Source organism: Panthera uncia (genome assembly GCF_023721935.1).
Source record: "Panthera uncia isolate 11264 chromosome C1 unlocalized genomic scaffold, Puncia_PCG_1.0 HiC_scaffold_3, whole genome shotgun sequence".
In the NCBI taxonomy this organism is placed as follows: domain Eukaryota; kingdom Metazoa; phylum Chordata; class Mammalia; order Carnivora; family Felidae; genus Panthera; species Panthera uncia.
Genome location: NW_026057584.1, coordinates 65,319,137 through 65,342,203, shown reverse-complemented (window position 1 = coordinate 65,342,203; position 23,067 = coordinate 65,319,137). Strand labels below are relative to the sequence as shown.

Below are 23,067 nucleotides of genomic sequence, written 5' to 3'. Positions count from 1 at the left end.
TATTAATCTATAGTACATTTATCTTTAAAAGTTTTTTTTTAATAAACCTTTTTCCCCAGTGAGTCACCTATTTAGGATTTTGTTAAATATTTTTCTCACTGAACTAGCTATCATTTACATTCAGGAGTCAGTAATAGATATTGTGGGATATACTGCAGGCCATACACATTAATAAATACTTTATTATCTCATTAATTCTATGCAACACACTTACGTGGTATTTACTATTATTTCCAATATGCATAAAAAGGATGAAAATGAGGCAAAATGATTTGCCAAAGATCTCACAGCTATGGAGGAATGCCTGAACTCAAAGTTTTTGCTCTTTCTACTATTTGAAACTGGTGGAGGATAAAAGTATAAATATAAACTCTTATTATGATGGAAAAGTATACGTATTCTAGTTTTACTATATTTTAGTTTGAAGTTGGGGCTAATTATAGCCCCTAAAGCATAGGTTTGTTATGAAAATCAAATGAAATAGTGCATGTGAAGATGTACATAGCCTATGGAGAGAACGCATTGTTAAACATAGCGTTATGTTTATGTCTATAAGGACTCACATTTGTTTTGTTCATTTCTGTACCCATGGTATATCAAAGAGTGCTTGGATCAAATAAATATCTGATGAATGGAGAATTGTATTCTCCAAAATATGAGATGTTTTCTTTGGGGATAGTAGCTGAATTTCCCTAGCCATGTCAATTCGGTTTGGGGCAGTGCTGAGAGCGAATACCCAGTCCAAATCAAGGTGAACCTTATCTATGCTACTCAATAGAGTGCAATATTGATGAAAGTCCTATGTGTACTCCACTAGGGTACTCCCAGACTAATTTTTCATTTCACTGGTAGTGGGAAAGCATTTCCTTTAGAACAATGCTAACCAGAACATTAGAAAACATACTTTGAGGGCTATAACCAAAAAAAGACAAAACATTTATTATTATATAAATTGATACAATCCATAAGTATTCACTTTATTTATTTATTTATTTATTTATTTATTTAAATTTCATCAAGCATTTCTATGTGATGCTGAGCCATAAAAATTAAAATAAGACAAAATACTTCTTTTTAGGTAGTATATCTCCTAATGGAAGAAACTGCTGAACAAGTAATTAAAATAACCACAATTAGAGGGAATTATAGGGTGCCATGGAATTCTGGTGTAGGATTTCCTTGGCTCAGAAAGGAGGGCTTGGGGAAAAGCTCAAGATTTCTTTTGGCTTTGAGGTATGAATTTAAGGCATGAGACTGAATATAGAAAGAAACTTGAATTTAGGCTGAGGGTACAACATACATTGAAACAAGAAATTATGGGGAAAAGCTCATTTAGGAAACAGCAAGCCTTTTTTATACTCAAACAAAGCAGAGAGTACATATTGAGATATTGTTAGGAAATAAATCTGCAGAAGTATGCAGAAACAAGATCTTGAAGGTCACCACAGACCTTGCATTTGGACTTTGAACTTCATCTCATAGGAATGTGGAAACCTCTGATTAGAAGTAGGATAACATGATAAGATTATTTCAGAAATAAGTTCTTAGTGTTGTGGAGGAGGCATTGATACGTGTCAAAAAGTCTGGAAAGTAACAATATAAATAAATACCTTACAAAATTAGAAAAACAATTTGCATTTTAAAAAGTCATTTTAATATTTTCATATATGTCTGTTACTAGAAATATAATTGTGCTGTATGTGTGTTTGTTTTTACTTGGTTTTCATTTAATAATGTAACACAGTAAGAACCTTTGTGCTAAAAGTCCTATCATTATTAATGACTTGTACACACACACAACATAATTTATCTATCCAGTCATAAAACGAGGGGATGTATGTGCATGTTTTAAAAAAGAGTATTCTCCTTCAACTGTAAGTACTTTGGAAATTTGAAGTAATTTATTTGTTTTACCTAATAGGCTTTGATATTAACTATGCTGCTAAACTAACATTGCATATTCTACTGTGATGAAACTTCTCTTAAAAGAGACATTGAATCTCCATTCAAATGAGTATTATATCTTTCTGAGAAACTATGGCACACAAATCATCAGTTACGAAGAGAGACCCTCAACAGTTTGGATTTCAAGTCTTATAACAGCAAGCTTTCTGTTATAATAAGAACATGATTAAATATTAAAAGGGAATGAGAAGAAATAGAAGAATTAGAGTAAAATAGTACATTGTAGGCATTGAGTAAAAACAGTTCTTAATACATGGTAACCTCATTGGTTTAAATTTTTTGACTGAAGAATTAGTACTTAGAAATGTTATTTACTTAGTTAATATCAAATGAATGATATCACAGAGCAGGACTGTGATTTCTGGAAGATACAAATTTTGTAAGTTTGGAGAGGTTACCCAACCACTCTGATCTTAGTGTCTTCATATAAAAGGCATATATATACTGGTCTTGCAAGATTGTTTCAAAGATTAAATGTAATATGCATAAGGGCACAGACTTGGGTTCAGCATTAGCATATAGTTTGATATTCAGTAATTCTGATTCTCTTTTCTGTCTTCAAATTCTTTTCCTCATAAAAATTTAATAAACCGTGTTACATTAGACCATTATTTTAGAAGGGAGGGGCATGACACCATTTTTATGTGCAGTGCATATTCTCTCCATTCTTACCTGGTGGTAAAGTGCTTCAGGGTAATCTTGCGTCATTAACCGAAACAGGGCAAGTAATGCCCAGCCAAAACTGTCAAAATTTGTGAAGCCATAATCAGGATTTGTGCCAGCTTTCACACACACATATCCTTCAGGACACTGACTAAAGAAGACAAAGAAAAGAAAAACTGCTTACTCTTAAGTGACTTTCAGATTATGGCCAAATCATAAGTATAGAACATCCACCCATGAATAATAAAGGGCTCTTTCTTCCACAGGGAGTAGTCTTCTCCTAAATAATTCCCAGTGAAAAAGCTCCAAAGAGGTCGATATTAAGTTGACATAAGTGATAAGCTAAAAGGAAAAAGGGGCTCACAAATGGTCTTTTGCCCAACGTCTTGTTAAAAATTTCTTTCCTACCCAATATCAAAGTGATGGAAAATAACAGTGCTAAAAGCAAAATTGCAGTGGCTGAGGGTTTAATTTTCAAATGCTCTCACCTCAAGCCCTCAGATACTATTATTTAAGGGTGAGAAAACACTTATCACATAGACAATTTATAAACAGTACTTGCATGTTGGTACAAAGATCAGATTAAAGATTTATCTCATCTCCTCTCCTGGAGTCTTCATACTTTTGTCTTTTGGGGGCTTGGGTATTGGGGACGGCTATTACAGTAGTGGCCCGATAAATCATGCTTCCCTCTATCGACACCCTTGTGTACTTTCCTCCAATGTCATTCTGGCATTGGCCATCATTGTTTTGGACTTTTGTTAATAGTTAACAAATATGATGCAAAGAGAGGTTTAAAATGTACTCCCGCACTGAGGCTTGCTAAACTGCTAACCCACGGAATCTGAACAAATAGATTTTTGTTCTTGTCTTAAGGCACTAACTTTTGGGATAGTTTATGATGCAGCAAGGTATGGTGGCTACAGGTGAAAACACTGCATGACTTTCTCCTCTGATCTTGAAATACATCAATGTGATTCTGATTGTTTATGACAAGCTATTTTCAACAAGCATTTCAGGTCATATCTGAGTTGGGATGTCCATGAAAAGGGTTATCTGGAGTGTGGTGTGGCAGACACTGCGAGATGGGTTCACAAAATGGACTTGAGAATAGAATTGAAGCCTGGCAGTAGCTGGGCAAAGAGTTGAACAAGCAACAAAATGTCTAAATCACCTGAATATAGAAACTACATAACTCATGCTCCTGTACCCCCATATGATTTTTGTTAATTTGGGCCCCAGAGCCAAAGAAAGAGCTGAGCCTACAGAAGGGCATCCGATCATTTCCAGTTGAGGAAAGTAACATAAAGAATTATAGGAGTGCAGTACTGCTGAGAAGCACTGCATTTCTACTTTCTTTTCTCTTCATTTGAAATTATAGGACAATAAGACTTGAGAGTCTTGTCATATCACTGAAGAGTTACTTATAAGTACTGTTTTTTTAGAGCAATAAACTTTTTATTAATGTAAGTTATAGTCATAAAAGATATACAAACCATAAAATAAATGAAATAATAGTGCATCTTTCATATTTCTTCTCTTCAAAGGCTTCTAGCCAAAGAAAAGATTATACCGTCTTTCTTGATAATTCCTACTAGCTCTGGGGCATACTGAAAACAGAAGATCAGACCTCAGACCTGCCACTTACTAACTTCTTGACCTTGAATAAATCATTTAACTAGTCTGTTTATTGCTTTTTCCCGTAAAATCAGATTAATAGTATTCCATGTTGTATACTTCTCAGCATGGTTTTAGTGATAAAATGAGATAATGTTATTAGATGAGAAAAATAAGCCAAAGCAATAACCATTCAATAAATACTATGGATCAATGATACTGACTTGATACAAGAACATTAACACCACTTACCCAGCATCTGTTCTGTTGCCACAAAGAAGAGCATATATTTCTCCTTCCAAATAATAAAAATTTTCTGTTTCTGAAAAATAGGAAAGAAATTATATTCTGTATCTAATTTTGAACAAACAGCATATCTGATATCCGTCTATATCTGCATAGAAGAGGAACATTCCTTGCTATAGTGAAAAGGAAGGCCTTTTTAAAAAAAAATCTGCAAAACCCTACGCATCCCTAGCATGTGATGAAGAGGCCAAGAGACCTCTGGAAATCCACATACGTCACTGCCCCAAAAGTAACAGCTCAGCATACAAAGAGGAGAATCCCTTTTAAAAATAGAGTTCTGGAAAATGAATATAACCAGTCAGGTATGACAGGACCTGTGAAGGAAAAATTCCCAAGACTGAAGTGTTTGAAAGCTGAGGACCTTTTCTTACAGGGCTTATTCCTAAATGATCTTCCTTCACAAAAGACCATATTTCTGCCTTTGGGTTCAACTGCCATTCTCTTCCCACTCTGAAGCTTATTTTTCTACACTGAGTATCCAGTGCCAGTTACTTGCCTGATGTCACCAGTTCTAATCACAGTTTAAGTTAATTTGAATCTTAGCCCATACAAGTTATTCAGGTATCCTTAATGTGCTGTAATTCAAAATGTAAATTGTGTTTTTAGATATGAGCTACCAGGGATGGGAACATGCATGCTTAGGAGCATTGATTTTAGGTTCTGAATTTTAATCACAGAGAAGAACACATGAGATCTGTCCTGATTGTATGAGTGTGTATGTAAAATTATATACATGTAAGTGTATACATATATATGTATACATATACACACACACAATTGAATTACTCCAATCTCAAATAATGTCACTTTAACTTGTTGACTAAAATAATTTTAGAAGAATTTTTAAATCATAGTTAGGAACCATTGATCAAACCTTTTAAATGGCAGTCAAAAACCAAATGAAATTTGACGTTAGTAGAAGTGGGCAGTCCCAAATACTCTTCTAAGTGCAAGGACTATGACATGGCAATTAGGTTAAATAACATTTTACACATATAATATTTTTAGCATTCCTAACATGTTTTTAGAGGAGATGGAATGACTATAATTGGACAAATTTTAAAGTGGTAATTTTTAAAAAGTGATTTCTTTATCATATACTATTATGCTAAGATGAGCCTGGATTTGTTTTCCTAGCAATAACCAGTAAAGTAGTAAATACTGTTTATTTTTATGTAATTTGCATATTTTGTTATAACTAAAGAAACCAAAGAGTATTTCAACTGGAATCTAAGATTTAATATCCATTTTCTGTTGTCTTACCACTAGAATCAAGACCATAGAATAGACACATATAATAAGGAAACATTTCACATATTCATATACCAATAATTTTATATGACTTGAATCATAATGATATTATGGGGTAAGCCAGAGAGTAAAATTTATTCAGATTTGTTTTGTGACTTAATATATTCAAATACAAATAAAAGTCATGCAGAGGGACTACAAAAAATTCAACATTTTATTTTTATTAGTTTAAAAATACACTTTTATTTTTTTCTAAATACTATCAAAAAGGACCCAATAATTTTAATATGAGCAAAAAATCCAATAGGAGAGTACAGCCTGATGGAGAGGGCATGGATTTGAAAGCCAGACTGATCATGGTTAGAATCCTAGTTTTAATCAATGAATAGTAATAATATGCTGGAACACTCACTGAATTTCTCTGAACTTCCATTTTTCTGTTTGTAACAGGGGTCATTCACTTCTCTGCAGGATTATGGCAAAGATATGTGATCAGGCATATGAATTACTTACATATAAAAGCCAAGCAATATTTATTTTGGCATTATTACTATTAGCCTAAAATATGTTTAATATTTACCAAAGGATGACCCAAAGCATTTAAAATGATCAGCAGTAATTGAAATCCAAGAATAGAAAGAATTTCTATAATGCAGGCCATTTTTTAATTTATAAGGTCACTTTAAAATTGCTAATGAGTAAACGTAAATTTATACTTCAAAAAACTTTATTAAATAAAGGTAGTATTGTGAGGATTCTACTTTGATGAAATTTAAAGTAAGACTTTGGTTATATTTATTTTTTAAAGGATAAAATTTACAAAACTTAGCAATTCCAAACATAGGTTTCCCTTATTGAACTGTCTGAAGATTGGAACTTTGCAGTCCTCATAAATGAAACTGATCCATATCAGTATAGGTTTCCCCTGCTATCCAAAAGCAGAACATTCCTAATAAAACTTTTTGTAAATGGAAATGGCATAAAGAAACAATTACCATTAGTTTATAGGGAAAAGTTTGTGAGCATGGCCAGGCATCCAAAATAACCTCTCTTAGGCTTTTCTGATACTTTAGGACACATCTTGCTAACAGATGCACGAAATAAACTGAAATAAGGCACAGGTGCTCACACACATAATTCAAAGCTATGGCAGCTTGATGTTGAGATGCTGAATGTGGCTCTAGGGGAGGGAGCTTTTGTGGGGCCAGACTCCTCTCCGTGCACTACCTCTAGGATGGCTTGCTGCAAAACAAATGCTGAATGCTATTTTTGCTTTTAGTCATTTTCATAAAAGTGAAAATCCTCTTCAGATTTCCTCTGTTAGCGAAAACAGGTACTCATGTAGGGCTTTGGTAAAAGCTAAGCGGCGAAACGTGAACTTTCAAAAAGCAGGGGATGCATGTACTTGAGCATAGTTACAACGTTTACAAGAAGTTTGTTCTGAAGCTGAGTGTCCAACATTTCTGTGAAGGCTGCTCGGCCTTTAAGAAAAGTTTTAATTTTTTTGATGCGGATGGCAAGTGATTCTTACCTCGAATATAATATGGATTTTCAGTTCTGTTGTGCAGGGTTACAGTTTCATTTTCTTGGGGCCATCGCAAACACTTATGCTTCAGATTGCCCATGAAGAGCCCCATGCCAATCAGAGAAAATACACTCAGAAAAAACAGAGTTAGGATAATGACACCAGTAAGTTTCTTCAAGCAGTGGGTCAGGATTCCTACAAAAGACTTCAGACCTAAAAAGAGAAAGGTTTGTTTTTGATAAAGTAAAATATCTTAGTAAAGCAGCATTAGCAAAATTCCTCCATGGCAAATGCCTAGCCCATTAAAATCAGCAGCTTTGTATTTTATAATCTAAAATACATTATCTATATCTAATAAATAAAATGAATAAAAGTCCAAACTTTGAGGTTTCTATCTTATTGCTAATTTGTTACACCTGATAAAAAATTATTCAGACACAAATTTTAAAATTAGTTATTTGTTTCCCTATACTATAAAGAACAAGACTTTTTCTCTTGGTTACTGCTTTCCATACCAACCACCATTGTTTATAAGCATAAGTAAAAGTGTGAAGTTATAAATCAAAATGGATTACAAATGTTGTCAAAACAAACAGTTTGAAATAGCAGTATTCTATACTATTCTTTCATTAACTTTCTAAGAATTCAATTTTTAGAACTGATTAAGTAGGACATGAAGAAATTAAGAACAATAATACACAATGGTGATATATGCAGGCTGTATTTACATCAGAACACTTACTAATCAAGAATTCAGCCTTAAAGCTGACTTTATTTAAGGAACTCATTTTTCTATTTATTAAAGAAAACCTGCTCCAGAAATCTCACGCACTGTTGGTGGGAATGCAAATTGGAGTTTCCCCCCAAAAATTAAAACTAGAGCTAGAGTAAAATCCAGTAATTACACTGCTGGGTATTTATCCAAAGAAAACACTAATCCAAAAAGATACATGCACCCCTATGTTTATTGCAGCATTATTTACAATAGCCAAGATCAGGAAGCAACCTAAGTGTCCATTGATAGATGAATGGATAAAGAGATGTCATTTACACATGTGATAGAATGTAATTCAGGCATAAAAAAGAATGAGATCTTGCCATTTGCTACAACATGGATAGATCTAGAGGGTATTGTGTTAAGTGAAGTAAGTCAGGCAGCAAAAGGCAAACACCATATGATTTCACATATATGTGGAATCTAAAAACTAAACCAAATGAACAAATTAACAAAAAGGATAAACAGACTCATAAATAAAGAGAACTGACTGGCGGTTGCAAGAGGGGAAGGGTTTGGGAGATGGACAAAATTAGTAAAGAGGAGTGGAAGGTACAGGCCTCCAGTTATGGAATGAATAAGTCATGGGGATGAAAGGTACAGCATGGGGAATTTGGCCAAAGGTATTGTAATAGGACTGTATATTGACAGATGGTAGCTACAGTTGTGGTGAGGATAGCATAACAGACTGATAGAATCACTATGTTGTACACTAAAATTGATGTAACATTGTGCATCAACTGCATTTCAATTAAAAAAAATTTTTTTAAACAAAGCTCAATTCTGAAAACATAAAGAAACAAAAAACAAAAACACTGTAATTGTACTTCATAGATAATACTATGTATTTTCCTTCCTGCCTGTCTTCCTGCCTTCCTTCTTCTCTTTTTTCCCTTACTCTCTTCTTATTTGTTGTTGGTCTGTTTATATTTAGGATCCTAATAACTGTTCAGCTCAACAATGGAGAAGACTATACTAGTTCTGCGATGTTATCAATATTTCTGTTTCCGTTTTATTAGCTTTAAAATGGGGTTAATAATACCTGTTTCATATATTATTGTGAGAATTGAAAATCTATTTTTTTATTTAGAAATTTTTTAATGTTTATTTTTGAGAGAGAGAGAGAGAGTGAAAGAGAGGCAGAGTGAGAACAGGGGAGGGGCAGATAAAGAGGGAGACACAGAATCCAAAGCAGGCTCCAGGCTCTGAGCTGTCAGCACAGACCTTGACCTGGGGCTAGACCTCATGAACCATGAGCCAAAGTCAGATGCTTAACCAACTGAGTCACCCAGGTGCTCCTGAAAATCTTTTTTAATTACCTTGTTGGATGATTGGGTTTCTTTAATGTCTTAGGATAGGGTTAAAAAAAAGTTATTCCTATGGTTTAAAAGAAATGAGATATCTAGATTAAATAAACAAATTATAATTTCTATCATCCAGAAATACTTATTTATAGCCTTTTTTTGCCACTTGGAATCATACTATTAATTTTTTTTTTTGCTATGTGCAATTCTTTTTTATTTATTTATTTATTTATTTATTTATTTATATTTTTATTAATTTTTTTTATGTTGTTTTCAGAGAGAGAGAAAGCTGAGGATAGAGAGAGAGAGAGGGAGAGAGAGAGAGAGAGAGGGAGAGAGCTCCAGGTGGAGCCTTATGTGGGGCTCCAACCCATGAACCATGAGATCATGACCCAAGCAGAAGTCAGGAGCCTGATCTTTAACCAACTGAGCCACCCAGGTGCCCTGATAATACCATATTCTAATGCTTCTATTACCATTAGATATTTATTCACCAAGGGTATTATAGTTTTTATCACTTTTTTTTGAAAGGGTATTATAGTTTTTATTACTTTTTGTTTGTCTATTTCATCATCTCATTTTCATCTTGCCCTTGAGTCTAGGTTTTCTCCTTTTTTAATTTTTAATTTTAACTTATTCATTTAAATTCAAGTTAGTTAACATACAGTGTAGTACATAAGAAATCATCTTTCTTGTAGTGCTTCAGAAGAAAACCTGGACTCTTTGGAAAAGTATCTATCTATTCATGTCTTCTGCCCAATTCTTCACTGGATTGTCTGGTTTTGGTGTGTTGAGTTTGATAAGATTTTATAGATTTTGGATACTAACCCTTTATCTGATATGTCATTTGCCAATATTTTCTCCCATTTCATCAGTTGCCTTTTAGTTTTGTTGATTGTTTCCTTCACTGTGCAAAAGATAAAAAGCTTCTCAACATCCAAAAAACAAATAATCCAGGGGAGAAATGGGCAGAAGACATAAGTAGAGACTTTTCCAAAGAGTCTAGGTTTTCTTCTGAAGGCCTACAAAAAAAGATGATTTCTTATGCTAGCCCCTATTCCTTAGAGCATATTTTTTAAAGAAAAAAGAGGATTATTTTCATTCTCTTAAATAGTATATTTCTCGTTTTGTATTACAAAATACTTTCATACACTGTATTGCTTATGCACCTGGATTATTTTCTCCCTTGAAAAAATGAGCAGTTTTTATCAGCCTATGTGTTTCTAACTCCAGTGAGTATGTTCTTCTTGTATTAGCTTGGATTCACCTGATTTGTTCTATAATCTTTAATCCTGAGCCTAAGATGAAGACTCAGGTGATGCAACTTTGTGTTCTAGCAATTTGCGGAAAGTCATAAGGGAGCTTGAATTGTGGGAATTCCTACCAGGGCAACTCTCACTGCTACTTGTTTCCCGGGTTTGATGAATTTGCCATGCATAGGCCATTTTTCTTAAATAGCTTTATTGAGCTAGAATTCATAAATCATATAATTCAGCCACTTAATGTGCATAAATCAATGTTTTAATTTATCCACAGGGCCATACACCACCCATCACCACATTCTTCAATCTTCTTGCTGTTTTTCCCTGCCTGGACTCCAAGTACATTGTACACATATATCTGGCCTTATTGATGGTTTTGCAGTGGACAAAAATTATCTGTAGATATAATTTTTGGTATTATGACATTTGCCTCTGTGTTTATTGGTCCACCTGTTTCAGACTTCTGACTCAGTGGCCAACAACACTGAGCGGAGCTGTTCCTAGCTGATTGTTTTTATTCATTCTTAACACAAATTAGAAGGTGTAGGTGGATTTCTCTAGGAGATCTTTAGAAATGGGAGCTGTAAATTAGTCCTCAGCATCTTCCATCAACGTGGTCACAGCTCTACTTATTCAGCAGAACCTCCTTGAACTCTGTGGCATGTGGAATGCATCCTATCCAAGCACTCCGAGCCAAATGGAATTTATCTTATTTTATATTATTTTGTTCATTTCAACTCATTTTTAGATGTAGTGAGGAAAAGAAAGCAGATTAGATATCTGTATAGATTTCTATCTCTCTCAGAAGTATAAAGACAGTTTTATAAGGTGCAAGAATACTTAAGATGCAATGAATAAGTAGAATATAATATATTTTGATTAATGTCTATATTTTGTTATCGTAAGTACTGAACCCAACTCAAATAAATGTGATTTTTTTTTTTACCTTTTCTGGAGTGGCTGAAGTAAACTTCTAGATCAGATAATTCATGATTTTAAAGACAAAACACTGGTCAATTTAGTATTTCTCCAAGCAATGACAGGAGAGTACAAATTAATACAGGGGAGTACATAAATCAAAATAAAGACAAGAACTAAATGCCATTTCTTACCTTGGTTTAAAGGAATAATTTTCAAAATTCTCAAATTTCTTGTAATTCGAAATATTGGAATGAAGTTTAGAGGTAAGTACCTTGTTACATGCCTGTGGAATTAAGTTAGAGTTATTTAGAAGTCATGTTGAGTTTATATTGCTTATGTTTGGCTTTTTACTTTTTACTTTTACTATTTAAAAGTTATTTTTAAAAGCACATATGCAAAAATTTTCCTTGCTCTCACTGTTTTATTTTGCAAATACTTATATTATTGATTGGAAGAAAAAGATTGCTACAGTGCGAGATAGCCAGGTAAATACTACTCTACAAACAAATTGTGACAGTTTATAAACCATTGACACTGTGAGTAGTCATAATTCCATACCAAATACTCTATATTATGTTCATAAATATTTTGTTATCTAGTCAGTGAAAGGTGGTTAAAAATAAGAAAAATCTATAGCTTTTTAAGTAATGAGATTTACTTTAAGCACTTAGGGTTTTGATGATCACGATGGTGATGATGATGGTGATAATGGTGTTGATGACAGCAGAAGGCAGGGAGGGTATATAGTGATCAAGGGCACAGACTGTCGCCAGAGTCCTTTGTGTAGAAATCCAGGCTCCCAACTTACTAGCTGTGTGACATGGAAAAATTACTGATTCTTTCTTGCCTCAGTTTCCTCAAAAGTAAAGCGGGTATAATAATACTTCCTAATTCGAAGACTTTTTGTGGGGATTAACTAGGCGAATGATGTGAAATGGATAGCACAGCATCTGGCACATGGGGCTAAGTATTAGCTACCAGCAATGGCAATAGCAGAAATAATAGCAGTAATAGAAGTAGTAGTGATAATAATTTCAGTGATATTAGCTACTATTTTTTTTATTGCTTACAACATGGCAAGCATTGATTATATGCTTTTTGTTTCTTTAAAAAAGTCAACCCCAAATGTATAAATAGAATATTAGTTTAAGTTATTTTTAATAGGAGTTTGATGCCAGTCATCATTTCCTTAGCCATAAAACAGAACACACTAAACAAAAGCATTGAAAAACGAGTATTCATGTCAACCATTAGAATTTAATGTAACACTCTTGGAAGTGTGTGTGTATGTGTGTTTAAAATACCTTATTCTGATATCTAGTATGTTTATTGGTCTCAAGCAATGTAGCTAAATAAAATGTAGGTTGGAGATAAAATCAAATTTGTTAGGATTGTCTCATAAGTCTCCAAGAGATTTTCTGCCCACTGAAAATAATCACTTAAAGTTCCAAAATTCAACCTCTGTTGTTTTTGCTTCAGATAGAAAACACAAATAATATCCCATTCCTTCCATTTTCATTGCATATTCTGAGGGCTAGTTCAGTTGGGCCTGCCTGAGAGAATGCATTATGGTTATAATTTATGAAATATTTTTGTTCACAGAAATTTTACAAGCAGAAAACTTTGTCAATCTCAATGTTTCTTCATGAAAAGTACTTGCTTAGCAAGTTATTAAGATGTTTGGAATTTAAAGAAATACTCACTCAAACAAAGTTACACTGAAATCAAGCCAGTTCCATGGATCACCAAAGAAATAAAAAGGTTCTACCCAGATGCCTCTTGCAATGAGTTTTATAAGTATTTCAAATGTGTAAATTCCAAGCAAAGTATTCCTGCAGAAAAATTTTCAGATAGACATTGAAAGTGAGAATAATACATTGTCAGCTCCAATACTATGTCTGTGATAACTATTTGTCAACCAATCAACCAACCAACCAACCAATCTACCAACCAACCAGGTAACAAAAAAGCATAAGCCCATTGAACCATAGGGTAGGGCTTTAGTTAGGGCTTTTATGGTGGGCTATGTCTTACAGCATTAACCATGAAATTTGACTATCAATCTTTTCAACAAGCCCTAGCTAGGGTTATAGTCTTGATACATGTTTTGGAAAATAATGAAAATAAAAAGTATCAAATTCATTCCATATTGGAAATCCCGCAATAATTAACTGAATTATAATGGAGTATGAAATAACTAATTTTATTATGTGCATATATAAGAATTTCTGTGGTGAATCAGTTTTATATTTACCTTCCAAAATCAGTTAGTTTTAAGAATACAATTAAAGTTTGAGAGGTAGAAAGGCTTCTTCTCTAGAAATTTTAATGGGTCTTTCCATCACTGTAGTCCAACGAAAGCCACACTATTCACATCCCAAACTATTCTCATCACCAAAACATTAAAATTGTTTAATTGACACATGTGTTTTTACTAATTTGCTAATTGTGCTGTATGTACAAATATTATATTATATACAATGAATGTTATAATATTATATATGAAATATAAATAGTAAATTATGAAATGTTAAATATATAGTATATAACATACTGTAATACAATATGTTAAATATAAAATATAATTGTATATGAGATAATGTATAATAAAATTATATGACTTACTGTAATGCTGGGCCCCATTTTGGCAACTCAGTCATGGGCATAAACATGCAGTCAATCAGGACACTAATTAATATGAACAGTCGGAAAAAGGTAGGTTACAGTCAAGGAATAATGGATAAAAAATAATATTGGAAATATACGTCTCTATAATTTGCTTATATGTATATACATTAGATAAAATAGCTTCTTAAATGTCAAAAAGTATACTATTCATATTGAAAAACAGGAGGATTAAGATTTGTTAATATTCACTACTGTTGGGTGTGCTAGAAAATATATTTTAAATGTATTTTCAAATATGGAACACTTAGTGCAGTTACAATCCAGATTCCAATATGACCCAAAATGAGATATTAATTCATAAGAGAAAAGTACTGCAGTGATATTTGACTAGAATAGTTGCATCTGATATTAGTACAGTCCAAAGCCAATAGAAAAGGATATGGATGAACCAAAATCTTAATAGTTGTTCTTCTAGTCACACTGAAAGGAGAAAATGTACACCAAGTGGCACTGAATCTGAAGATTGTTCTTTTTTTATTTAATACTATGAAAGTCTGTAAAACAAAAAAGAACATCAACTAGGAACTATAATCTCATCCATTACACAACATATTGCTAATGATCCTTTCAGTCGTGAATTCTAACAGTTAACACGTTTCTTATATTATGATATCCTTTTAGAGACTAAATCAAATGGAAAGGCTAATTTTTAAAAACATTTTCATTGATATTTAGGTTTATCTACCACTTTTTCTTTTGCCAGTGTTCTACTTAAGAAAGCCATTTGCCACACTCAAAACCTCAAGTTTTCCTGTCAAATGGTGTAAAAGGAAGAAATCGATATCCTGATGGCTCATGAGAATGCAATTAAAGAAATCAAATTTAATGAATATAAAAAAGGTTAATTTTATTTCAGAGAAAATAAGGTATGGGATTACAACAGTAAAAACGACCCAATTCACTGAAATATTTTATTAATCACTAGTAATTATCTATGGTATAAAAACCGCTTGTATGTTATCATTGACATAAACACACCTAAAACAGAAAGTTACATTATGTAAGATAAATGTATTGGAATATAGAAACATTAAATCCAAAAATAATGAAAGATTAGAAACATCCTAAAAATGAGTTATATATGTATACATGTGTACATATGTGTATCTATATTATATTATTATATATTATAGAGACACAGTGAAAGTATCTACCTACGTATGTATGTCTTTGCATGTATGTCTATATATACACACATACACATATACACTTTTATTAAATATACATATTCATTTGGAAAATTCATTTATTATGGTGTGAGTAAAAATACATCATATATATTGAATATTATATAGATTATACTATAACATAATATATAATGTAGTATATAATGCAATATGAACAATATAATATACTACATGATATATATAAAATACAGTCTATTATATACTATAGAATTATATATGACATAATTATATATTAGAGGTATCTATGGTGACTGTATATTGGTATTTACACTTGTGTATATATATAAATATACTAGCGAATATAAATATGTATATTCATTGATAGTTTATGAATACATGTTCTAAATGAAAACCAAACTGCTACTTCTCCTCAATAAAATACTTCCCTAATATACAATCTGTGGATGTCTGTATTGTAGTTATTTTCCCTCTTTCCATTTGAAATGCAAAGAGAAAAATAAAAGGGCCAAGAAAAATCTGATTATTTAAAATGTGCTTTCTGTTATTTATTAGAACAATCTCAAACTTCATACAAGAGGTAATATATGTGTCATCAACTAGTTTATGTTATTGTGAAGTAATGAGTAAATTCCAGATATAGCAATTATTCTCGATAAAGTTTAAGTGCTGAAATTATTTAATTTTAGAATTATTTATTGGTATGCCCCCCTTAACAAAATAAACAATATAATTCACATTTAATGATTTTGCATCATCATTAATAATACTACTTTTTATACTAAACTACCTTACAATTTTTGGCTTGTTTTATTTTTAAAAACCCTTGGTTTTGTCTTCAATAACAAACTTAGATTTGCCTACCATATCTGTATAGACTACAAAGAACTCAGAACTCTGCTATATTAGAGTCACTTCTAAGGTTATTATGTTTTATCAACTGTTAGGTCTTATGCATAGCAAAAGTAAAAGCAGAGATAATTGAGATGAGGACTTAAGATTTTCACTAAAATGTTCTGAGGATTTTACAGGTGTTTTATAGCTAATGCTGCATAACACCCATGGAAGCTACCAGAGATACTGGAATCTTTGTTACTCTATACATTTACACTGTAAAATGCCAATACTCTTCTGTGGTGCCAAATACTTCAAAGAGTTATAGTTATGCAAAATCATCACTTTGCCTTTCATCTAGAGCCTTTGGTTCAATTCCATTTTGCCCATTTGGTAATTATCACTGAATGCTTTACAAGAAAATCAAATTACATTTGTCCACAATAGGGCTAATCCTCATATCTCCCAAACTTGGTCTTTTTAGAGTTGTTTCAGTTTTGTTAGTACCACCACCCTTATTCCAGGCTGGAAATCTTGGTATTATTAGTCTGTCTTCAAATCCTGATATTTCTTCTCAGGTTTGTTACCTTTTCCCCTCCTCTGAGATGCTCCTATAATCCAGGCCCTGTGACTGAAGGCCTGGACTGCTCTCTTTTTCTATATCATCTTTCTGAGCCTATCTCTTCCATGTAAATTTAGAAATATTCATATTAAGCTTACTTAAACATTGCATTCATCACATCAGCCTTTGGCCACCACATTAAATCCATGTTGACATCTTCATTACTTCATTTTATTCCCCACAACTTGCAACAAGGGTCTAGTTGTATTACCACCCTGCCTCTTCCCATTCCAATTAATATCAAGATTTTCCCTTTGCATTGTGAAAATTTGAAGTGTTCTCTAAGTTGTAACTCAAATTCTACTTTCTTGAGGAAGACTCTTCCAGCTTTGTCAGCCCACACTGCTTTCTGCCTTTACTAAGCATAATTACTCTTATTTTTATCATTTTTGTGCTTGGCCTTGGATTGTGCAATTATTTAGTAGATTCTTCAAGTAATTCTGGGGATAAGACAGGAATTGTTCATTCTTTTTTTATACTATCTCAATTACATTTTTTGCATATCTGAAAAAAATAATGAAAATGCAGTCATGATAACTTCAATTAATCCTTACATTTTTATTCTTGTAGTAGGGGTCCACATCTTCCAAAGGCTCCGACACCATTCCTTGAGGAAGATTCCCATAAACAAGTGGAAGCTCTTTTCCAACTTCCAAGTCAGTGTTTGGCTTTAAATCTTTTCTTTGTTCCTCATTGTGTTTTTTAGCAATATGCTGTTTCATAAGTTCAAGAGACTCCCTGGTGAAGGGGACAAGGCCTTTTGGTTCTGGGGACGCCATTTCCAATTTTGTACCTGCAAGAAATGTATTTTCTTCAGTTCTATATAAAATTTGGGTATATAAAGAAAAATTTTAAATTGTAAAAGCTTAGGATATGAATAAAAGTGAACACCAAACTGAACACATGCTTTCAAGGAAAATTCCCAGGTTTTGTAGATATGAGTTGTTAGATTAGGTTTTGTTATACTTGATACTATATTTATTTGTAAGTTCATGCGTAACCAATTCTACTTCATAACCAATTCTACTTCATTTACACATCTACTGAATTCTCTTTGTTTTATTAAAATCTGCCTTTCAGTTTCTCTCTCAAATAAAAGAGTTCTAAAGTTCTAGAGACTTTTGAGGAGCCAAATCCAATTATTCCTCTCTTAGCTGTATTTAACCATTAATTAGACTTATCTTCTTTAAGCTCATTTTTCACTGCCTTTGGGCCCCATTCTTCTGTGTCTCCGCTAATAGCTCTATTACTTCCTTTAACTCAGTTCTTCATGACAATTTTTAACTTTGATACCCTTTAAAATTCTGCCTTTTCCATATGTTATATCTGTTATTTGGTGAATACATAGGCAAACACTGAGTTTCAATTACTATACATGGATATTTACATGTACATTTCCCAAAACACTCTCTTCCCTGAATCATCTATGTGGCAATTCCACCAAGTAAAAACAAGATTCATTTTTTTCCTGAATGACTAGAATTGCTCTTTTACCTTTTAGCCATTGAAAAAAACAAGGGGCACCTGGGTGGCTCAATAGGTTACACATGGGACTCTTGATTTCGTCTCAAGTCATGATCTCACAGTTCCTGAGATCAAGCCCCACAACAGGCTCTTCACTATCAGTGTGGAGCCTGCTTGGGATTCTCCCTCTCCCTCTCTCTCTGCCCTTCCTCCACTTACATGTGCATGCTCTCTCTCTCAAAATAAATAAATAAATAAATGTTAAAAAAATTCCTCTGCACTGAGTTTAAAAAAAAAAGAAAAGAACCAAAACAAAAATAAAACCACACACACAAATACACAAACTTAATACCTTGAAAATTACTCATGAAATTTTTGTTTGTCATTAATTCCTCTGAACAAAATAATTTTCCTACAATTATTTTCAATTATGTAGTTAAATATTATCCATTATTTACGTATCTATGTCATGGTAGTCATCTTTACAATTCTATATCTGGATTGCTCTAGTAGTCTCTACAGGTATCTCTCAGTTTTTTTGTTTCTTTGTTTTTTTATTTTTTTACATTTATTTATTTCTGAGGGAGACAGAGAGAGAGAGAGAGAGACAGAGAGAGAGACTGGGGGAAGGGCAGAGAGAGAGGGAGACACAGCATCCAAAGCAGGCTCCAGGCTCTGAGCTGTCAGCACAGAGCCCGATGCGGGGCTTGAATTCACGAACCCCGAGATCATGACCTGAGCTGAAGTCGTACGCTCAACCGACTGAGCCACCCAGGCACCCTGGTATCTGTCAGTTAAAAAAAAAAATTGGGGGCGCCTGGGTGGCTCAGTCAGTTGAGCGTCCGACTTCGGCTCAGGTCATGATCTCGAGGTTCATGAGTTCAAGCCCCGCGTTGGGCTCTGTGCTGACAGCTCAGAGCCTGGAGCCTGTTTCAGATTCTGTGTCTCCCTCTCTCTCTCTGACCCTCCCCCATTCATGCTCTGTCTCTCTCTGTCTCAAAAATAAATAAACGTTAAAAAAATTTAAAATAAAAAAAATTAAATGTTTATTTATTTTTGAGAGAGAGACAGAGACAGAGCATAAGCAGGGGAGAGACAAAGAGACAGGGAGGCACAGAATCCCAAGCAGGCTCCAGGCTCTGAGCTGTCAGGAGAGAGCCCCATGTGGGGTTTGAACTCACCAGACATGAGATCATGACCTGAAACCAAGTCGGAGGCTCAAGCAACTGAGCCACCCTGGAGCCCCTAGGTTTCTCTCAGTTCTAGGTCTTTGCCTATTTCAAGTCATCCTACAGGCCACTGAAGTTGGTCTTCATTAAATATAATTTCATGCACAAATTTCCCATTTACAAACTTTGTTCTATTTTCTCATGTAAAAATATGTTCTTTTGCTGATTTTCTCCATCCTAATTCCTGTCAAACACATTTCACATATCACAGTTTCTTGATGGGAGTCAAAATGCTTTGAATTAGTATAATTTATAAATACAATCTACAGATAATGAAATTTGCCCTTACATATAAAATCTCCCTTTAAAATATCTAATAAGCTTTCAAAATTGTATTCCTTATATAGAATTCCTTGAATACATATTAAACAGTTTCTTAATGACTCGTGGTTATAGACTAGTATAAACAAAATCATAAACCTTGGAATTAAATAAACCTACGTTAAAATACTAAATTCTGTTACTAATATTCTTAGCAGGCTCAGTAAAATTACTTGATAATCTTGAATCTGTCAGTCACAAAATTGGGATTCCTTTTCAGGTTAAATAAGGATAAATAGAATTATATGGGTGAAAATGCCAAGTACAGTGGCTGGCAAACAATAGGTGGGAAGTAAATATAAATTTTTATTTGTGATAAGATTTTATATCTTAGTAATGGACCAAATTTAATAGAATAATTCATAGGAGGAATACATGTAAGGTTTTGAAATTTGAATGAAAACAAACCATCAGTACAAGTGCAGTAGATGTGTTTTTGCAGCAGAGAAAACTGCCAAGGGGGTTTACTTAATAGTAATTGCAGTATAAATCAATACTGGTTTGTGTCTGCCCAAAAATGCTAATATAACCTTTGTCTGCTTTGAAGGAAGATGGAGGAGACAGTCTTTCTCTATTCTGCTGCATTCCATGACCACATCCAAAAGGTCTGTATGTAAACTGAAGGGTCTTCAGATGGGGTCAGAATGTTGATTAGACTCAAGTCACATCATCTACAGACCGGTTAAAAGAATGGAGAATATGTTAGTTGAAGCAGAAAAGACTCAAGTGTAACGTTATTGTTTCCAAGTATCTGAATGTTTCTCACATAGAAGAGAAATTAGATTTAACTATTATTTGGAAAAAAAAAAAAAAGAAAAAAGGTGAACTAGGATCACTGAGATGAAGCCAGAATAGATTTGATTCAAAATAATAAAGTACTTTCTAAATAGCTGCAAAAAAATGGAATAGGGTGATTTGGACGTTAATCTTCCCTGTAACCAGCCATATGAAATCATGGACTTGTTGACAGTTGAGTAGGATAATTTAAATGGGTCCAAATATTGCTTGGTTGCCTTATAATTTTAGAACTATTCAATCTTAAAATCGTTGAATTGAATTTTTACATAACCTAAAAATATCACATGAACTAAAAGTCTGGGCTATTAGCTAAACTGAATCTATGCAGCACTGAATTAACAAAATCAAAATCTTTTTTTTTTTACATTTTTTCAGATTATAATAAAAGTACTTTTAATATCTTATATTTTTAGGGATCCATCATAATTCCTAACAAATATTATTAAGCTTGCATATGTAGAGAATATTGTTCTTAAAAGTAGACCTAAAGGGAGGTTCAAACTTATTGCAAAGATGCTATTGTTAATGAAAACACTTTTGGATGCCTTCCATTGAAACCTCAAAATTCAATTTGCAAGCCAGTCTTCTTATTATGTAGCCTAAATATAATTTTCTTTTTTTTCTGTTATCACCTCATACATAGCAAAATAATCTTTGATTCCTTATTACGTCACCTACTAGCTGTGATACTTTGATAACATAGCTTGCTATACTTTCCTCGTATGCAAACTCTGGAATCCTTTAGGTACCTCACAAGGTCATAAATATTAAATCAGACCATATACAGAAAGTCTGGACCGCAGTACTGTTTTTGTCAGTGCTAATTCTCTCTTCTAACTCAGTCAGTTATCCCAGAATACATCTTTAGTAATAATTTGATGTTGAATGAAACTACTCTGGATTGTTGACTAGGTGAATGAATGGACAGTAGGCATTATCTTCTATGATATGACAAAGAAATGCAAGCACTTATCAGATGGAAGTGGCTTGCATCCTACTTTTAGATGGCTGAGTGAAGACTGTAAATTATTGATCATTAAATCATAATTCAATGAAAGCATTTCTGTGGGGAGTTTATAAAATATGGTCCAGGTACTATGCTTCCCAGTGAGTGATCTTAATATAATGCTAAGGCTTGAAAAATAGAAAGATTAATAATCTGTCCATTAGACTACTTTCAAAAAAAAAACTGAATAGCTAAAGTAAGCTTTTGGTAAGAATGTATCAAAGTAAACTCAGACTTGGACTCTAACAAGTTCCAGTTGTACTAATATTTTATACTTTTGATGAAACTGCAAGCCAATTCTCTTGGACATCAGTTGAAAGAAGCAGAGCCAGCATCAGTATGGGGAAAAGAGGTACGTTCTTATAGGAAAAAGATTCTCCTTAAAACAAATTTTAAGCATTTGAGATAAGCCAAAATTTATCATAACAATTATGGCAAATATAATTATAGTTACAATTACTGAGTGACTACGATTTGAGAGGCATTCAACGTACATGTTTTTAATTCTATTGCCTCATATTCTCACATATTATCCTTGTGGTCACCATTTTACCAGTCAGGGGAATAGAAATTGATGAGTTTCATGATGTCTCCATCACTGTATAGCTAGTTATGTGGTGGAGGGAGATGTTAACTCAGGTATGTCTAAATCTAAATTTGAGTATCTTTATTTTTGTTGTTGTTGTTGTTTTTGAGTATCTTTAAATGATAACACAAAAGTGTTTATAAACTGTAAACTTTTAGATAAGTGTAAACAATTGATACCTCAGAATGGCTACCTTAGAGATATTAAAAAACCAATAGGCTTACTGGGGTAACTTGCTTTACTAAGTAACTGACAGATTGACGTCAGGTAGGACTGTCCGGAAATTTTCTTTATGTAAGTGTCGAAGTCAAATATTTCAGAAAATTTTGTAAAATTGAAGGTGAGCTAGCATAGAAGACATTAATTTGGAAGGGAGGAGGTGCTGTCTAGTAATGTAATCTACATAGATTGGGGAAATTTGTTGTTGTATGAATCATGGTGGGACTCTTACTGCAACAGAAGTGGAAAAGACCAGAAAATGTAGATAATGACTTTTCCAGGGTCTTATGGATCTAAGGAGTGACAATGTGATCTTGCCAGACAAAACAAATGCATCAGCTCAAGATTTCTAATTTAGATTTAATCACACAAAATAAGAAATGCTGTGGAGAATCCCTTCTTTTGCAATAGAGGCAGAAGCTTCATCAGGAACTTCCATAAGTTTTGGGAGTAACAGTAGCAATGGAGCCAGTGGCAGTGACCAGTGCTTTATTTTTGGTGGTTTGAGCAGAGGTATTATGCCCACTGTACTGGTTCTGTCATATGATTTTGGCTGTGGTCTTGGC

General features: G+C 33.3%; 1 protein-coding gene across 1 annotated transcript in view; it reads right to left on the bottom strand.

Annotated features, from left to right (window-relative positions):
• Positions 1-23,067, bottom strand: part of SCN7A (sodium voltage-gated channel alpha subunit 7) — a 79,733-nt gene that overhangs the window by 42,615 nt on the left and 14,051 nt on the right. Inside the window, exons 2-9 of the mRNA XM_049615549.1 lie at positions 17,433-17,671; positions 14,659-14,771; positions 14,215-14,304; positions 13,293-13,421; positions 11,781-11,872; positions 7,334-7,540; positions 4,498-4,567; positions 2,638-2,779 (exon numbers count right to left, since the gene is read on the bottom strand). Coding sequence (XP_049471506.1) covers positions 2,638-2,779; positions 4,498-4,567; positions 7,334-7,540; positions 11,781-11,872; positions 13,293-13,421; positions 14,215-14,304; positions 14,659-14,771; positions 17,433-17,671 — 1,082 coding nt within the window. The remainder of the gene's footprint in view (positions 1-2,637; positions 2,780-4,497; positions 4,568-7,333; positions 7,541-11,780; positions 11,873-13,292; positions 13,422-14,214; positions 14,305-14,658; positions 14,772-17,432; positions 17,672-23,067) is intronic.